General features: G+C 43.9%; 1 protein-coding gene across 1 annotated transcript in view; it reads left to right on the plus strand.

Annotated features, from left to right (window-relative positions):
- The window catches only part of SNX29 (sorting nexin 29), a 179834-nt gene that overhangs the window by 120536 nt on the left and 40930 nt on the right, over positions 1-18368 (plus strand). The window contains exon 19 of the mRNA XM_087728460.1: positions 8237-8377. Within this exon, the coding sequence (XP_087584586.1) occupies positions 8237-8377 (141 nt within the window). The remainder of the gene's footprint in view (positions 1-8236; positions 8378-18368) is intronic.

Genomic DNA, 18368 nt, shown 5'->3' on the forward strand with positions numbered 1-18368 from the left:
ATCCTGTCTTCTTCTTTTTTTAAAAAAAAACGTACTCCTCTACTGAGAAAATCATAGTGCTGGTGAATCATGGAGTTCAGTGTTGCATATTAAGCCATAACCTGTTGTTAAGTAATTAAGGATCCCAATACACTGTAATTTAATTTTTAAGAGACGGTAGAAATATTTATTCATTTCTCATGTAAGGCACTCGGGGTTCTTACCTGCTTGTTTTTTTTTAAAGACAAACCAAAAAAGAATGAGCATCGTTTTACTATTTTTTTTTCCTTAATGAGCTTATCCTTGGACCTTTTACCCCGATAAAATTAAATATTGGAAAGCTTAGTACGTTTCTTTGATCTCCAAGGAATAAAGTAGTTGAGATCATCTTTGTTACCTCCAACAGAGATTACTAATTCTAAGTCAAGATATTATTTCAGATTGCAGCTTGATGGCCTGGGAACAAGTCCCATTGTGTTCAATGAGACATCCCTGCATTAATTTAAAGTCGCAACGCATTTAATAGCTGACTTACTTGGAAACTAGGAAGAGAACCCAGATTTTCTGAAGCTGGTATGATTTATTGATTTATATATTAACAGAATATCAGTGTTGTGGCCCGCCAGCAGCCAGCAACAGCTGGTGGCAGATTTAGACAGTGAGGAGGTTGGGGAGGAACATGGGCCAGTCCTGGAGTCTGGGGAAGGCTCTGTTGAGGGCTCTGCTTCGGAGGCAGAGATGGGGCCAGGGCCGTCCAACAGTTATCAGGTACCTTCGGAGTTAGAGATAAGTGGGGCAGAAGAACAGCTGGAGCTTGTTCCCGAACGACCGGAGCCTGTTTTAGCATCCAGTTCCTTAATCATCTTTGTTGCTCTTCTCTGCACACAATTGGAGCCAACAACAGAATAGAATAGAATAGAATAGAATAGAAGAAATTAGAAATTAGAAATTAGAAATTAGAAATTAGAAATTAGAAATTAGAAATTAGAAATTAGAAATTAGAAATTAGAAATTAGAAATTAGAAATTAGAAATTAGAAATTAGAAATTAGAAATTATAGAATAGAAGTAACAGAGTTGGAAGGGACCTTGGAGGTCTTCTAGTCCAACCCCCTGCTTAAGCAGGAAACCCTACACCACTTCAGACAAATGGCTATCCAGCATCTTCTTAAAGACTTCCAGTGTTGGGGCATTCACAACTTCTGGAGGCAAGTTGTTCCACTGATTAATTGTTCTCCCTGTCAGGAAATTTCTCCTCAGTTCTAAGTTGCTTCTCTCCTTGATTAGTTTCTACCCATTGCTTCTTGTCCTGCCTTCAGGTGCTTTGGAGAACAGCTTGACTCCCTCTTCTTTGTGGCAACCCCTGAGATATTGAAAGACTGCTATCATGTCTCCCTTGGTCCTTCTTTTCATTAAACTAGACATACCCAGTTCCTGCAACCGTTCTTCATATGTTTTAGCCTCCAGTCCCCTAATCCTCTTTGTTGCTCTTCTCTGCACTCTTTCCAGACATCTTTTTTACATCGTGGAGACCAAAACTGAATGGAGGATTCCAAGGGTGACCTTACCAAGGCTTTATAAAGCAGTACTAACACTTCACGTGATCTTGATTCTATCCCTCTGTTAATGGAGCCAGGGACACTGTTGGCTCTTTTGGCTGCCACCACACAATGCTGGCTCATATTTAAGTGATTGTTCACTAAGATGCCAAAATCTCTCTCACAGTTACTGCTACCAGAGACCTATAAGATCGCACAGATTAGGCCTCCTCCGGATTCCACCTGTCAGCCAATGTCGGCTGGCAACCCCCCGGGGAAGGGCCTTCTCTGTAGCTGCTCCGGCCTTATGGAACGATCTTTCCATGGAGACCCTTACTACTCTCCCGGCCTTCCGCAAAGCAATTAAGACCTGGCTCTTCCAGCAGGCCTGGGGCTGTTGATTTATCCAGCCCCATTTTATGTTATGAATGTTGTGTGATTTTAATGTTGTACTTTTTAATTTTTATATGTTCCCCTCCCTTCTTTTTCTGTAAGCCGCCCTGAGTCTTTCGAGAGTGGGCGGCATACAAGTCCTAATAAACTAAACTAAACTAAACTAAACTAAACTAAACTAAACTAAACTAAACTAAACTAAACTAAACTAAACTAAACTAAACTAAACTAAACTAAACTATTGAGTCAGGTTTCACCTAATCCGTAGCTGTATAGATTTGTCAGTGACTGGAAATCTTTTATGGATTTTTTGCAGAAAAGAGGGAGGAGGGAATGTATTTCTGATTTCTGGGTCTGATGATTAGAAAGGCTAAAATCTGGAAAGAAAGGCACCATGAAATAATCTTAGCAAGGATAAAATAGAAATGCATTTATACCATTATTTTCTTCAATTTCTATTAACTTATTTCTCTTCCCTTCCTTTTTCTTTAAATTTACATTATTTTTCTCCCTGTATTAGAACCTTCTTTAATTAAAAAAATAATTGAAAAATGATGTATGAAAAACATGATTTCAACTGGAATTAACTTAGCAACAAGGAGACATTAAAGGACATATTAAAAAAAAACACTCACAGGGCTGTATCACAATTTAGGATGAGAGTAATGTTGGCTCAGGTAATCTGTTTATAATTGACAAACATAAGCATGAATTATGAAGTGATAATTAGATTTTTTTAAAAAGGAAGAAAGAACATATATAGGAATCAATTTGGCTCTTTGAAATGGAAAGCTCCTTCCCTCAGATTTTATAGGCAATTAGTTTTATAAATCTTGGCAGAGAAATGCAATTTGATAGGCAAACGGCATGTGAGCGGTTCGCTCTAGCTTGTTGAAATGTGAAATAGATGATGTTTTAGTAAAACAAGGAAGGAAATGCCCTCCCTGCTACAAGAAGTAATTTAAAATAAATATTAGGCTTCTAAGACCTGAGGAGACACAAGCCCTAAACACCAGACACTAAAAAATCTCAAAAAACTCTGTGTCTGGCCACCGATAATGGTTTAGCTAAAACAATTACTTTAGCGGGTTTTTAAAAAAATTATACAGATAAATAGGTCACATTACACTTTTAAAAAGGGGATAGATAGCTGTGAAAACAGAAGGAGAGTATTAATAATGAAGAAACTTAGCCCTTAGAAAATCCCAGTTGGTTAAGTTTGCAATAAATCTAAAGAAAGCTGAAACGTTTAACAGAGTTGGAAGGGACCTTGTAGGTCATCTAGTCCAACACACACACCCCCACCCCCGGCTGAAGCAGGAGACCCTACGCCGTTTCTGACAAATGGCAGTCCAGTCTCTTCTTCAAAGCCTCCAGGGATGAAGCTCCCACAACTTCCGAAAGCAACTTCTGTTCCATGGGTTGATTGTTCTAACTGTCAGAAAATTTCTCCTGATTTCCAGGTTGAATCTCTCCTGGATCAGTTTCCATCCGTTATTCCTTGTCTGGCCTTTGGGTGCTTTGGAAAATAGCTTGACCCCCCTCCTCTCTGTGACAGCCCCTCAAATATTGGAAGACTGTTCTCATGTCTCTCTTGGTCCTTCTCTTCACTAGACTAGCCATGCCCAGTTCCTGCAACCGTTTTTCATATGTTTTAGCCTCCAGTCCCCTAATCATCTTTGTTGTCCCCTAATCATCTAGTCCAGTGGTTCTCAACCTTCCTGATGCCGTGACCCTTTAATACAGTTCCTCATCTTGTGGTGACCCCCAACCATAAAATTATTTTATGTTATCCACATTTTTTCAAAAATACGTGTTTTCCGATGGTCTTTTAGGGCCCCTGTGAAAGGATTGTTCGACCCCCAAAGAGGTCCCGACCCACGGGTTGAGAACCACTGATCTAGTCCAACCCCCCACCCAAGCAGGAAACTCTACACTATTTCTGACAAATGGTCAGTCCAATCTCTTCTTGAAAGCCTCCAGGGATGCAGCTCACACAACTTCTTTTTGATCAGTTGATTGTTCTCCCGACAGGAAATTTCTTCTTATTTCTAGGTTGAATCTCTCCTTGGTCAGTTTCCATCCATTATTCCTTCGGGTGCTTTGGAAAATAGCTTGACCCCTTTCCTCTCTGTGGCAGTCCCTCAAATATTGGAAGACTGTTCTCATGTCTCCCCTGGTCCTTCTCTTCACTAGACTAGCCATGCCCAGTTCCTGCAACCGTTCATCATATGTTTTAGTCTCCAGTCCCCTAATCACCCGCAGGGATTCGGACCCTCACCTCTCTCCAGGCCTTCCGAAAAGCCGTCAAAACCTGGCTTTGTCGGCAGGCCTGGGGGTGATGAGTTCCCTCCCCTCTCGACATGTATGGTTGTGCGACTGTTGCCTACTTTTATTATTTGTATTTTGTCTTTTATGTTCCCCCTTTTTTCCCCCTTTGAATTGTTCGCCGCCCTGAGTCCTCCCGGAGAAGGGCGGCATACAAATAATAAAATACCAATACCAATACCAATCATCCCGGTTGCTCTTCTCAGCAGTTTCTAGTTTCTAGTTCTTTGAAGCAACGTTGACGTTCTCCAGGTGGAATGTGGTTTCTGATAAGGACTAGTTCAAACCAACTGAATTCAAAGGCTCCACAAAGATTTGAATTTCAGGAGCATGAAAACTCATAATAATGTACAACACCCTCCCCCCCATACTACTGAATATGAAATTGAGCATTAGCACAATCCTGCTGAGAGTACTATGGGATGCTGTGAAATTTTACGTGGTGCAGATAATGCTGCTGCTGAACATTTGTGCCTTATCACAGATGATTCAGGGATGCTAAACAACGAAAGAACTCACGCCAAACCTAATATGTTTGAACAGCTTCCGTACAGGTAGTTCTCGACTTACCACCGCAATGGAGCCCAAAATGTCCACCGCTAAGCAAGGCACTGCTAAGCAAGGCAGTTTTGCTCCACTTTACCACCTTCCTTGCCGCAGTTGTTAAGTGAATCACTCCGGTGGTTTAAGTTAGCAGCAATGGGTGTTAAATGAATCTGGCTTCCCCATTGCTTGTCAGAAGGTTGCAAAAGGGGATCATGTAACCCCCCCCCCCCAGGATGCAGCAATCGTCATAAATATGAGTCAGTTGCCAAGGATCCATTGTAAATCTCACAATCGCGGGGATGCTGCAGTGGCCGTAAGTGTGAAAGATAGTCGCAAGTCACGTTTTGCAGGGCCATTACTGTGTTTCCTCGAAAATAAAACAGGGTCTTATTTTCTTTTGACCTCTAGAAATAAACACTTCAGGGGTGGGATTCAAAAATTTTACTACTGGTTCTGTGGGCATGGCTTGGGTGGCGTGGCTTGGTTGGCGTGGCATGGCTTGGTGGGAGTGGCGTGGCTTGGTGGGAGTGGTTTGGTGAGCAGGGCAGGGGAAAGATACTGCAAAATCCCCATTTCCTCCCGATCAGCTGGGACTCGGGAGGCAGAGAATAGATGGGGGCGCGGCCAGCCAAAGGTGATATTTACTGGTTCTCCCAACTATTCAAAATTTCTGCTAAAAGTTCTCCAGAACTGGTCAGAACCTGCTGAATTCCACCTCTGAAACACTTGGCCTTATTTTCGGGGAGTCATTATTTTTGAGGTGCAGGAGACGGCGAGTGTGGTCACCTCATGGCTGCTGCTGCGTTGCAATATTTTTCGGGAAGGGCTTATTTTCGGGTGAAGGCTTATTTTTGCACATGCGCTCAAAAGCCCAACGGGGCTTATTATCCAGGGAGGTCTTATTTTTGGGGAAAACAGCATATAAGTTTGAACAGTCTCTGATAAATGGCTGTAAGTCGAGGACTTAATGTAAAGTGATTCATTACCTTTTTAATGGGCCCCTCGCCTCCTATCGGTAGAGACTTCTCCTCGTTTATGCGTCAATAAAAATATGTTAATCTACTTTTCCAGTTCAGCTCTTATTCGGGCCGAAGCATACCAGGCCAACTTTACGGCAAATAATGTCTCTCACTTGTTCCATTACAATCACAATACTCCTGGCCGTGGAAATATTCCCATTTATTACGACCTTATAACTTACCATGCTTGATAAATATCATACCTAAAGGCTGCCTCTCCACATATCTATGTTCTTCCGGAACAAAGTTGTTTTTTTTTATTATTTTATTTCCATCCTCGTGGGAGCCAGGTGGTTGAGAAAATGATTTATAAGCCTTCAGATACGAAAGATTGAAAACCACGGCACAAGAGTGCAGAAATCTTTCAGAGCTGTGATATTCATCCATAATAATTTGGAATAGCTCTGGGCAACCGGATGCTGCCGAAGAGATACTGAAACTTTAACCCTGCGCGTGGATTGGGCTGCACTTGTTCTGAACGAGGCTTCCCGAGAGCATGAAGCAAACTCCTTGTCCCGACAAAAAGCCCCTTTTATTAATGTACTGTGAATTCTGCTCATTTACATCCAGCAAAGTCTTTCAAGGGAGGATTTACAGTCACAGACCTTATCTGGCTTGGAAAGCTGCCAGGGCGATATTTGCAAAACTTGGCAGGGAGTCTCGGAGAGCCACGAACCAATTAAGCAAACTAATTGTCTCCTGCAAACTCCACTCCCCCTTTGCTCCTCTTTTCTTTCCTCTGGGAGGGGCCATTCATCATCCACCTGTGGCCTTACTCCGAAGTCGACCCCCGTTCTTTAGCTGTTCCCTTTATCTGGCTACTTGGTGCATGCACACACTGGGAACAGGCTCCAGCTGTTTGTCTGCTTCACTGATGTCGGACTCTGAAGGCAGCTGGTAACTGGCATACGGCCCTGGCCTCCTCTCTGCCTCCAACACAGAGCCCTCATCAGAGCCTTCCCCAGACTCCAGGACTGGCCAATGCTCCTCCCCAACCCTCCTCACAGTCTGAATCTGCTGCCAGCTCTGCTGGCGGGCCACAACACACGTTTCTGAATTTGTCGTTGCGGAGATCTTAGTGTTTTGTTCAGGCTCAAAATTAATAGCAGAGACGTTTGTGACAGTTGCATTTAGCAATCAGGGAATTTAAGCTGTCAAGTGAAGAGAAATTTGGGAGCACTTATACTTACCATAAAATAATGATTTCCTGAATCTCAACAGTCCCTATAGAAAACCAAACCCAACCCAAATCACTAGTAATTTGAAGTAAATTAAAGCAGATTTTTTTTCTACCATCAACTAATTTAGGGTGTGCTTCTAATATTTGTCCTACTTGGTAGCAGTGGATTAATGATTGTCAGTATTTCAATCAATCGATCGATCAATCAGTCAGTCAATAAGAATATAGCTGAATGGGACCTTGGAGATCTTCTAGTCCACCCCCCTGCTCAAGTAGGAGGCCCTATACCATTTCAGATAAGTGGCTGTCCATCTCTTCTTTAAAAACCTCCACCCATAACTTCTGGAGGCAACTTCTGTTCCACGGATTAATTGTCCTCGGTGTTAGGAAGCTTCTCCTTAATTCTAGGTTGCTTCTCTCCTTGATTAGTTTCCATCCATTATTTCTTTTTTTTATTGAAATTTTTTGGGGAAAAAAAGGCTTTTACAAATATTTACCTCCCCTCCCATCCTCCCCACCCTCCCTCAACCCCCCTCAACCTCCCCCCCCCACCGACTTCCCAGAACAAATACAGGGTATAAATCTTTAACAAAGATGTTCTAAAATAAACTTAAAAAAAAGTTAGTATCATCTTTCATTTGAGCTTTAACTCCTCTTTTGTTAGGCTAACTCTAAACAGATTATATCATTCCTCGCTTCTTCGGTCATAAACTATCTGGAATTTCTTAGTCCCGTATTTATTTTGAATATAGTCAATCCATCTTCTCCACTCCAGTTTATATCTCTCATTTGAGTGGTCCTTAAGATATGCTGATATTTTAGCCATCTCTGCTAAATTTGTAACTTTTAATGTCCATTCTTGAATAGTAGGCAAGTCTTCCTTCTTCCAGTATTGCGCCACCAACAGTCTTGCTGCCGTTATTAAATGCAGAATCAAGTTAGTCTCTATAACTGTACAATCAGTAGTTATACCTAACAGGAATAACTGAGTGGTAAACTTTATCCTTTTTTAAAGAACTCACCTGATCTTCCGAGCTACCTGTTCGCCTGAATTGCCTGAATTTACCTTTACAGGTAAATACTCACCCCTGGTGGTTTGTAAAAATAATAAAAAGCACGATACAAAGTATTTTGGTAGTTGTTCCCGAGGGGAAATGTTGCCAGACTGGTATCCTTGTCTATTTAAGATCTCGATCTGGTACCCTGGTTTTGGATAAAACCGACTGATCTCGTCTCTCTCTCTCTTCCTGACAGCTGTACATCAGGATAAAAGACGATGAGTGGAATGTTTATCGAAGATACACGGAATTCCGAGGGCTTCACCACAAGTTGCAGATGAAGTACCACCAAGTCCGAAGCTTTAACTTCCCACCCAAAAAAGCCATCGGAAACAAGGTAATTGTCAGGCCCCGAGAGCCAAGAAATCAGCTAGAGTTCAGGGGGAGCTGGTTAGTGTTGTTAAAGGAGATTTGAGTTAATTTCAGGGTTCCAAGTGACACCCCCAACGAAAGAAGGCTTGAGGTTCCTCCAAGTTCCATCTGGTTAGAGATGTCCTCTTGACACACAAAAATATTAAAATCAGGTTGGACAAATGACCAGCCTGCCTTACGATCATCAAGAGTTATGACCGTGATGTGCAAACTCCACTATGGTCATAACTCAAGGACTACATGTGTACCTTAGGGCAGTGGGGCTGAAAGCCCGCACCCATAATGCAATGCATGGATGACTTCTCACCCCCTGCGCATGCAAGCATGACCCCCCTATTCTCCCCCCTCCCCCCGTGCATGTGACTCGACCCCCATGCATGTGACTTGACCCAAGGCATGTGACTCGATTCCCGTGCATGTGATTCAATCACGTGCATGTGATTCAATCACGTGCATGTGACTCGACCCCCGTGCATGTGACGTGACCCCATGCGCATGTGATTCAATCATGTGCATGTGACTTGACCCCTGCACATGTGACTCAACCCCGTGCATGTGACTCAACTCTGCGCATGTGACTCAATCCCGTGCATGTGACTCGACCCCATGCATGCGACTCAATCCCGTGCATGTGACTCGACCCCCATGCATGTGACTCGACCCCCGTGCATGTGACTCGACCCCCGTGCATGTGACTCGACCTCCGTCCATGTGACTCGACCACCGTACATGTGACTCAACTCCTGTGCATGTGACTCGACCCCCGTGCATGTGACTCGACTCCTGTGCATGTGACTCAACCACTGTACATGTGACTCGACCCCCGTGCATGTGACTTGACCCCCATGCAGGTGACTCGACTCCCGTGCATGTGACACGACCCCGTGCATGTAACACAACCCCCGTGTATGTGACTCGACCCCTGTGCATGTGACTCGACCCCCGTGCATGTGACTCGACCCGCATGCATGTGACACGACCCCCGTGCATGTGACTCGTGCCCCATTTTTGGCCCTAGTAGGCCTCCCTGCAGCCTCCTGGGAGTAAAAATGGGCCATGGGAGAGGGTGCACCGTCCTCTGCGCATGCGCAGCAGACACCCAAAAACAAACTGGCCGGTGGGAGGGGCGCACATATGCGTGGTGAAACTAGGCTGGGGCAACAGCTCGTGTGCCCCCAGAGAGGGCTCTGTGTGCCACCTGTGGCATGCATGCCACAGGCATGCCATCACCGCCTTAGGGTTTTCTGCTTGAGCAGGGGGCTGGACTAGAAGACCTCCAAGGTCCCTTCCAACTCTGTTAGCCTTCGTTTTCTCTCTTGCCCACCTCAGCCCGTACAAAAAAAGGATTCTTTGCCATCTGTCTAAACATTCAACCTCTCCGTTTCTGAATCTCTTTTATCACTTAAATAGGAGCCAGCCGTGGGCAGCAGCTGCCAAAAAAGCCAACACAGTTCTCGGCTGCATAAACAGAGGGATAGAATCAAGATCACATGAAGGGTTAATACCACTTTATAAGGCCTTGGTAAGGCCACACTTGGAATACGGCATTCGGTTTTGGTTTCCACGATGTAGAAAAGATATGGAGACTCTAGAAAGAGTGCAGAGAAGAGCAACAAGGATGATTAGGGGACTGGAGACTAAAACATATGAAGAACGGTTGCAGGAACTGGGTATGTCTAGTTTAAGAGAAAGAAGGACTAAGGGAGACATAATAGCAGTGTTCCAGAATCTCAGGGGCTGCCACAAAGAAGAGGGAGTCAAGCTATTCTCCAAAGCACCTGAGGGTAGGACAAGAAGCAATGGGTGGAAACTAATCAAGGAGAGAAGCAACCTAGAACTTTCCTGACAGTTAGAACAATTAATCAGTGGGACAATTTGCCTCCAGAAGTTGTGAATGGTCAAACACTGGAAGTCTTTAAGAAGATGTTGGATAGCCATTTGTCTGAAGTGGTGTAGGGTTTCCTGCTTAGGCAGGGGGTTGGACTAGAAGACCTCCAAGGTCCCTTCCAGCTCTGTTATTGTACTTTCCGTTCAGGCATATTATTTTTCTCTCAGATGCTGCATCTTTATAAAACTCTCCTCGGCAGCTTCCCTCGTCTCATTAGTTCTTATTAGGAGATCATTTTCACACTTTTTCTCCAAGGCTTTTCCCTCTCCTGGAAGATTCATGTCTTTTTTGGACTCTAAGGGCCATTAAAAAGGGATTTTTTAAAAAGAAAAAATATATCACGATTCGTATTTGTAATTCAGGGTCAGATGAAGACTTTTTTTTTTTTTTTTTTTACAAAAAATCAACTCAAACTTGTAGAAAGGTGAACGTTACAGAGAGAAGCAGGATAAGTTCCATTTTTGATACCCTTGTTTTTTCCTTTTCATGCCAAACAAATGTACGCTTTGAGCTACAACTGGGTTGCTATCAGGATCAGCTCTGCAAGAAACTGGAACATTTATATTAACTGGAAGCGAAACAATTTTCTTCTTTCTCTTATGATGCTAGAGAACGGAGCTATTCCAGGAAGCCATTCCTATGTGGAGGTGCAAGACTTAGAGGGGGGGGGTTTACCCCAAGGCCTTTGTGCAGAGGTCCCTAAGTGAGAAGGAAGGATGAGTTGGGAGATCGTATGTCTTCTGACCTAGGCTTCCTTAAAACGCATAAATCAGAGTCTTGGTCCCTGCAAACCAGGGGTGGGTTTCAACCGGTTCACGGCAGTCCCTGGTTGGTCGGCGAACCCGGAAGTAAGTAACTTCCGGGAACGGCGAAGGGCCCACCCCCCCCCCCGCCCGCGCTCCTTACCCGGTTTTGACAAGTTCTGTGCTTCCACGCATGCACGGGATGCATACAGCCCCTGCGCGATCCTCCAGGAGCAGCTGGAGCATTGCACAGACGCTAGTATGCATGCGTGCACCGCGCACGTGCACGAGGATGCCGCTGGCCCCGTTCCAACCTAACCGGTTGGAACGGGGTGAGAAACCCACCCCTGCTGCAACCCCCCCCCCTTTTTAACACGACTGTGAATTCCTTTCATTCACAGTCAACCAGGCGTTAGCAAACAGTCTTTCAGCGAAATGTTTATCCACACGCACCTTATCTCGCTCGGAGAGCTGCCAGATAACTAGTTTCCAAATGCAGGGCAAGGCAAAACTTGGCATAGAGTCTCTTATAGTCAGAAACAGAACTTTCCACTCTTGAAACGTCCGAAGGAACGAATTGTTTCCTGCAAAAGCCCCCTCCCCGTTCGCTCCTCTTTTGTTTCCTATGGGAGCGGCCAATCAATTATCTGCAGTTCAGCAGCAAGACTGTTGGTGGCGCAATATTGGAAGAAGGAAGACTTGCCTACAATTCAAGAATGGACATTGAAAGTAACAAACTTAGCTGAAATGGCTAAAATATCGGCATATCTCAAAGATCATTCAAATGAGAGATATAAACGAGACTGGAAAAAATGGATTGACTATATACAAAATAAATACGGGACCAAGAAATTCCAGTTAGCCTATGCTTAAGATCAGAAATGATTTAAACTGTTAAAAGTCAGTTCAGTAAGAAGAAGCTAAGGTCAATCTAGAATGTCATTAATTTCTTTATTTCTTTTTTTCTCAATAGATTTTAGACTGTTAGTTAAAATTCTATACCGTGTACGGGTTCTGGGAAGTCGGGGGGGGGGGAAGGAGGAGGGGGGGTGGAGGGAGGGAGGGGTACACACAAAAAAAATTCAATGTTTTAATGATTGACAAATGATGACATATTTGTGGTTTTTTTTAAAAGAAAAATAAAAAAGTTCTGTTAAAAAAAAAAAAATTATCTGCAGTTCAGCAGTTCTAATCTAACCGGCTCAAGGTTAACTCAGCCTTCCATCCTTCCGAGGTGGGTAAAATGAGGACCCGGATTGTTGTTGGGGGCAATATGCAATATGCTGACTCTGTAAACCGCTTAGAGAGGGCTGAGAGCCCTATGAAGCGGTATATAAGTCTAACTGCTATTGCTATTGCTATCCTAATCACCTCTAAGGTGTGGCTTTACTCTAAGTCGACCCTGCTTTCTTAGTTGTTCTTGTCTTCTGGCAGCTCTGCACATGCGCACACTGGGAACAGGCTCCAGCTGTTCTTCTGCCTCACTGCTGTCTAGCTCCCCTCTCTGCCTACAACGCAGAGCCCTCGTCTGAGCCTTCCCCAGCCCCCAGGTCTGGCCCATCTTCCTCCCCAACCTCCTCACTGTCTGACTCTGCTGCCGGCTCTGCTGACCACCGGCGGGCCACAACTGTATGGTCTTTCCCTAAGCTTTGGATAGGCTGTTTCTGTTACTTTTGCGGCTGCTCTGAGTTTTCCTCCTGCCTGGTGCTTCTTGGTTTTCTTAAAGGGGGCTCTTGACACTGTTTTCTGAAGTCTCTGGTACTGTGAGGTTTCCAGCACTGTCTTTTTGGGGCGTACTTCCCACAACTGAACACTGGGCCTTCTCAGCAGGGTAATTTAGATGGATTTATCAGCCCTGCTGTTCAGGAGTCGGGTTGTGGATATTTATGCCTCCCACCTTGTCATCAGCCAGTGTCTCGAAGAGAAGAACAGCCTGTTAGAACAATGCCTTGTGTGCATCCGAATATATTCTTAGCATGTGGGGGGGAAAAAAAAGCTGCTCAAAGCTATTAAATCTCCGGTCTGCTAAATCAGAGACATAAAATATCGCTAATACTGTCCATGCTTGAGTACTCAGCAGCTTTATTAAGGAAATGCCTGCTGAAAGTATTTGCTTAACATAATAAGCTTTTATTTATTTAAAACGTAGGGTTTCCCTAGCGATGGAGCTCCGGTTCATTTTGAAATGAATAATGCAGTGTAAAAAATATTTTAAAAATGCCTAAAATACGACAGTGGCATTGCGGTGGATGCAGGGGGCTCTGCTGTTTATAAATATTTGGTGGCGCAGTGGTTAGAGTGCAGTATTGCAGGCTACTTCTGCTGCCTGCCGGCTGCCTGCAATTTGGCACTTCAGATCTCACTAGGCTGAAGGTTCGACTCAGCCTTCCATCCTTTCGAGGTGGGTAAAATGAGGACCCAGATTGTTGGGGGCAAGGGAATGATTCTTTAAAACTGCTTAGAGAGGGCTGGGAAGCACTGGGAAGCGGTATATAAATCTAAGTGCTAAGAAGAAAGGAAGGAAGGAAGGAAGGAAGGAAGGAAGGAAGGAAGGAAGGAAGGAAGGAAGGAAGGAAGGAAGGATCATGGTGGTGTAGTGGTTAGAATGTAGTACTGCAGGCTACTGCGGTAGAGGGCTGGGAAGCACCGGGAAGCGGTATATAAGTCTTAAGTGCTAAGAAGAAAGGGAGGAAGAATGGAAGGAAGGAAGGAAGGAAGGAAGGAAGGAAGGATCATGGAAGTGCAGTGGTTAGAATGTAGTACTGCAGGCTACTTCTGCTGACTGCCAGCTGCCTGCAATTTGGCAGTTCGAATCTCACCAGATTCAAGGTTGACTCAGCCTCCCATCCTTCTGAGATGGGTAAAATGAGGACCCAGATTGTTGGGGGCAAGGGGATGACTCTTTAAAACTGCTTAGAGAGGGCTGGGAAGCACTGGGAAGCGGTATATAAGTCTAAGTGCTAAGAAGAAAGGGAGGAAGGGAGGGAGGGAGGGAGGGAGGGAGGGAGGAAGGAAGGAAGGAAGGAAGGAAGGAAGGAAGGATGGTTGGTTTATGATGGTGCAGTGGTTAGAATGCAGTACTGCAGGCTACTTCTGCTGCCTGCCGGCTGCCTGCAATTTGGCAGTTCAAATCTCACCAGATTCAAGGTTGACTCAGCCTTCTGTCCTTCTGAGGTGGGTAAAATGAGGACCCAGATTGTTGGGGGCAAGGGGATGACTCTTTAAAACTGCTTAGAGAGGGCTGGGAAGCACTGGGAAGCGGTATATAAGTCTAAGTGCTAAGAAGGAAGGAAGGAAGGAAGGAAGGAAGGAAGGAAGGAAGGAAGGAAGGAAGGTTGGTTCATGATGGTGCAGTGGTTAGAATGCAGTACTGCAGGCTACTTCTGCTGACTGCCAGCTTGACTGCAATTTGGCAGTTCAAATCTCACCAGGCTCAAGGTTGAACTCAGCCTTCCATCCTTCCGAGGTGGGTAAAATGAGGACCCAGATGGTTGTGGGGCACCACCATGAACCAACCATCCTTCCTTCCTTCCTTCCTTCCTTCCTTCCTTCCTTCCTTCCTTCCTTCCTTCCTTCCTTCCTTCCTTCCTTCCACTAAACCTCTTAGAGAGGGCTGTAAAGCACTGTGAAGCGGTATATATGTCTACGTGCTATTGCTATATACAAGTACTCCATTCATTTAGTGACTCTTCAAAGTTACAATGGCATTTAAAATAGGGAACTACCCAACTAGGTAACATCATCAATGCTAGAATGGAATGGAATAGAATGGAGTGGAGTGTTTCCGAACTTCTGGAACTTCCGGGAGTCCCCTTTTTTCCCCTTTCCCAGAGCCTCCACGTGGGCCCTGCTCTTACCTGGCATCCGAAATGGGCCTCATGGAGACTCCTGGGAGGGGCGTGGCGGGTGGGGCCCGAGCCAGTTCAAAACGGGTGAATCCCAGCCCTGGCTAATGCCCCGTTGGCTGGATGGCTGGAACTAGTGGCTGGAAGTAGTCAAATCTTCGTGTGTCTGAAATGCTTCCAACCTTAATTAATCAAAACATTTTGGAGACAACTATCCCCAGACATTAAGGTGGCGCCCTCCCAATTTGAAACCGTTCGGTGCATTCCTTCGTGCTCATTTCGATCTCTTAAGCTTTCGTTTTAGAAAGGCAGCGTAGCATCGGCTTTAAGCTTCTAAAATTAACCACGAGACTTAAGCATCTCTACTAAGGACTTATTGCTTAGAGATGATCTCACCGAGGGGTTTCCAGAGAACATGCTGTGGAGCTTTTCATTTTATTTTATTTTATTTTAAAAAGGGCATTCTGATCCCAGTTTGGCTGTTACTCGCATTATCTGTTTAATAAGATCAGGCAAACCCAGCACACAAAATTCTTACCGTTCTATTGTCTCGGCTGCTTTATCCCAGGATTTTCTTGGGCTCATAACAATGGGAGGAACTTAACTTCATTTGAGAAGGGCGTGAGGCATGCTATGTGGTAATTTGGAGTTTATTTGATAAGAGTATATTGGAAGAAATAGCCAGCTGGTTCAGTTCCAAGCTGGGAGAAAGGCACTGGAGACAAAATAGAGGCTGGAGACTGATTAGAAAGAGGGCCCATTTTTTTTTAATATAAATTTTTATTTTTATTACACAGACAACACATACACGATAAAAAAACAAGCAAAAGAAAAACAAAGAGAGAAAAAGAGAAAAAAAGCATCATCACATACAGCATGTCGTTTGGTTACAAATGTTTTAACATCCATATTCTCGAATAACATTTACCATCACAGATTTTTCATAACTAAATACCTCACTTTCATTGTACAGTATATGTTCAATTGCAATTAGTATTATTTTTTCCCCAATAAATCATAATTCCCTTACATTCTTGATTGTCTATTTGATAGCAGTATACCTTTATATAATCCCCATGTGAAAGAAAAAAAATTTTTTTAACCAACCATTTATATTTATATGTCACTATTTTCAGTTATACATAATTCCACCAATCAACTATCAGGTATGCTTATGTTCATTGTTATCCTTGTATCTCATACCTTCAAACAGAAATCTTATTCCTTCATTTTTCAATGAAGGCTCGAAGAGGGCCCATTTATTGATGAAGCAGAGCCACTAAACATGCGATTCTGGTGCAGCTGACCATATGGAGTTGAGAATGAGGGGTTTTTATACTTTCTCTTGGGCTTTGCCCTTGAGCTTCCTGTTTCTGCGCAAGAGCATGTATTCTATTGGCTGTTGTCAGACTCCCATGGGGCCATGTACAAATCCTAGGAGTTTGTCTGAGCTGAGTTTGGTCGAAGTTTGGCTGATGGAATGAATAGGCTTGTTGGGCAATTCCTATTGTGGCTGAGGGCTAACCCTACCTTTGTTGGATCTTGGGTGAGGGTATTTGCTTACGTTGTTCAGACCTTGGCCCACCCGCAGGTCATCACAATCAGTTCGCCCAAACCGGTCCAAATCGGCTGAATCTTCCTACCCCTGTCATTATCGCTTGCTTTATGAAGAACCAGAGTTTTATGAGTGGAGGTCCACCTTCATTGGCAACTCTTTGGCCACAGCTGATCTTTGGGGGCTGCTGGGCTTGTAAGAAACGTTATGTGAAGTTTCCAAAAGATGACCTAATTAATTTACGAGCCTTGAGACAAAGTTCAAAAGAAATCCAGTCATTTATTAGGATTAACATTTTGGCATGTTCTTCTGTGGAGCCGAAACTGATATCTATTTAATGGTCTTTGCACTTTACCCCTAACTCTCCCCTCCCTCAGTCTGTGTCATAAATCATATCCACCAACGAGGTTGTAGAAATATGAGATCCGACTCTGGGCGAAGGTATGCATGGAATCCTCCCTCCAATGTAACGCTTTACAAGTTGACACTTTACCTCTGTGTAAACATGGAGGTATTATTTACACCCAGATGTTGGTTCGTTCCAGGGAAGCATTTTTCCACCCCCACGCATTCAAGGTAACGATAATGGAATGTTATTTTTTTTTTGTCCCCTCTAAAGAAGACATGTTCTGAAAAGCAGAGGCCAAGGTTTGATACTTCAACAGGAAGAACAAAGCATGAATGACAAAATTTCATCCTTGGCTGGTGGGCTGTTGCAAGTCAGCGGCCCTGATCTGACTCATTCTTTCTCAGCCGCTTTGTTAGAGAGGAAAAACCATCTGTAACCGTCACAGGTCAAAAGTGATAACAATTGTGAACAGGGTTTTTTTAAAAAAAAAAATAGGAAAAAAAAACCCCACCGTTGCAGAAGGTTGCAAGGTTAACAAAACTTTCCAAGCGTTCATTCTTTTCGAAGTGTACAAATCAATATTTAAGGTTTTTGATTTATGTATCCTTTTCCAGTCTTTTGGCCAAAAAAGGAAAGGAAGCAATTATGAAGTGGTTGATTTATGGAGAGGGGGCTTTGCAATCTTTTGATAATAAGCGATTGTTTTCATTGTTCTTCCTAGAATTTCTGCGCCCTGTCTTTCCTTGATCTGTTTGGAAATTAAAGTAAATTAAAAAATTAAAGTAAATTAAAAAAATAGAGTAAATTAAAAAATTAGAGTAAATTAAAAAATAAAAATATCGGAGGCTTCAAAGCGAGGAAATGTGCAGTCTGGTGAAACTCTATTGCACAAGTGCCGACAGTAGATTAGCCACTCGAGAAACTTATTCTGCGAAAACGTTTTGCAGATCGATCGTGAAATAAGAGAATAAAATTACAGGGCTTATGTTGCAGTACTAAGGGATGCAGTGGCTCAGTGGCTAAGACACTGAGATTGTCGATCAGAAAGGTCAGCAGTTTGGCGGTCGAATCGCTAGCGCCGCATAACAGAGTGAGCTCCCGTGACTTGTCCCAGCTTCTGCCAACCTAGCAGTTCGAAAGCACGTAAAAATGCAAGTAGAAAAATAGGGACCACCTTTGGTGGGAAGGGAACAGCGTCCGTGAGCCTTTGGCGTTGAGTCATGCCGGCCACATGATCACGGAGACGTCTTTGGACAGCGCTGGCTCTTCGGCTTTGAAACAGAGATTTCAAACATCTGTGGATTCTTAACCATAGTAGCTGGGTGGTCCATTCACCATGACAATCCAGAATTAAGCAAATCCCGTTACGGCTTAGCCAACCACTCAGAGTTGGAATTTCAGCAAGCAACACAAAGAAATAATTCCATGGTAGAAGTTGATGGCCAAGTCAAGGCCTTCGCCTCTCCCTTCCCTCCAATTATATTTCCCTGGCTAATAATATTGCAAATCAGAGGCCTCTGTGTCTACACGTTGACCTTTTCATTCCATAATATGCAAGATTAGTTGCAAGTAATGA

The sequence above is a fragment of the Thamnophis sirtalis genome, unplaced genomic scaffold, assembly GCF_051295495.1.
Source record: "Thamnophis sirtalis isolate CommonGarterSnake01/CBP01778 unplaced genomic scaffold, rThaSir2_p1.2 scaffold_14, whole genome shotgun sequence".
In the NCBI taxonomy this organism is placed as follows: Eukaryota; Metazoa; Chordata; class Lepidosauria; order Squamata; family Natricidae; genus Thamnophis; species Thamnophis sirtalis.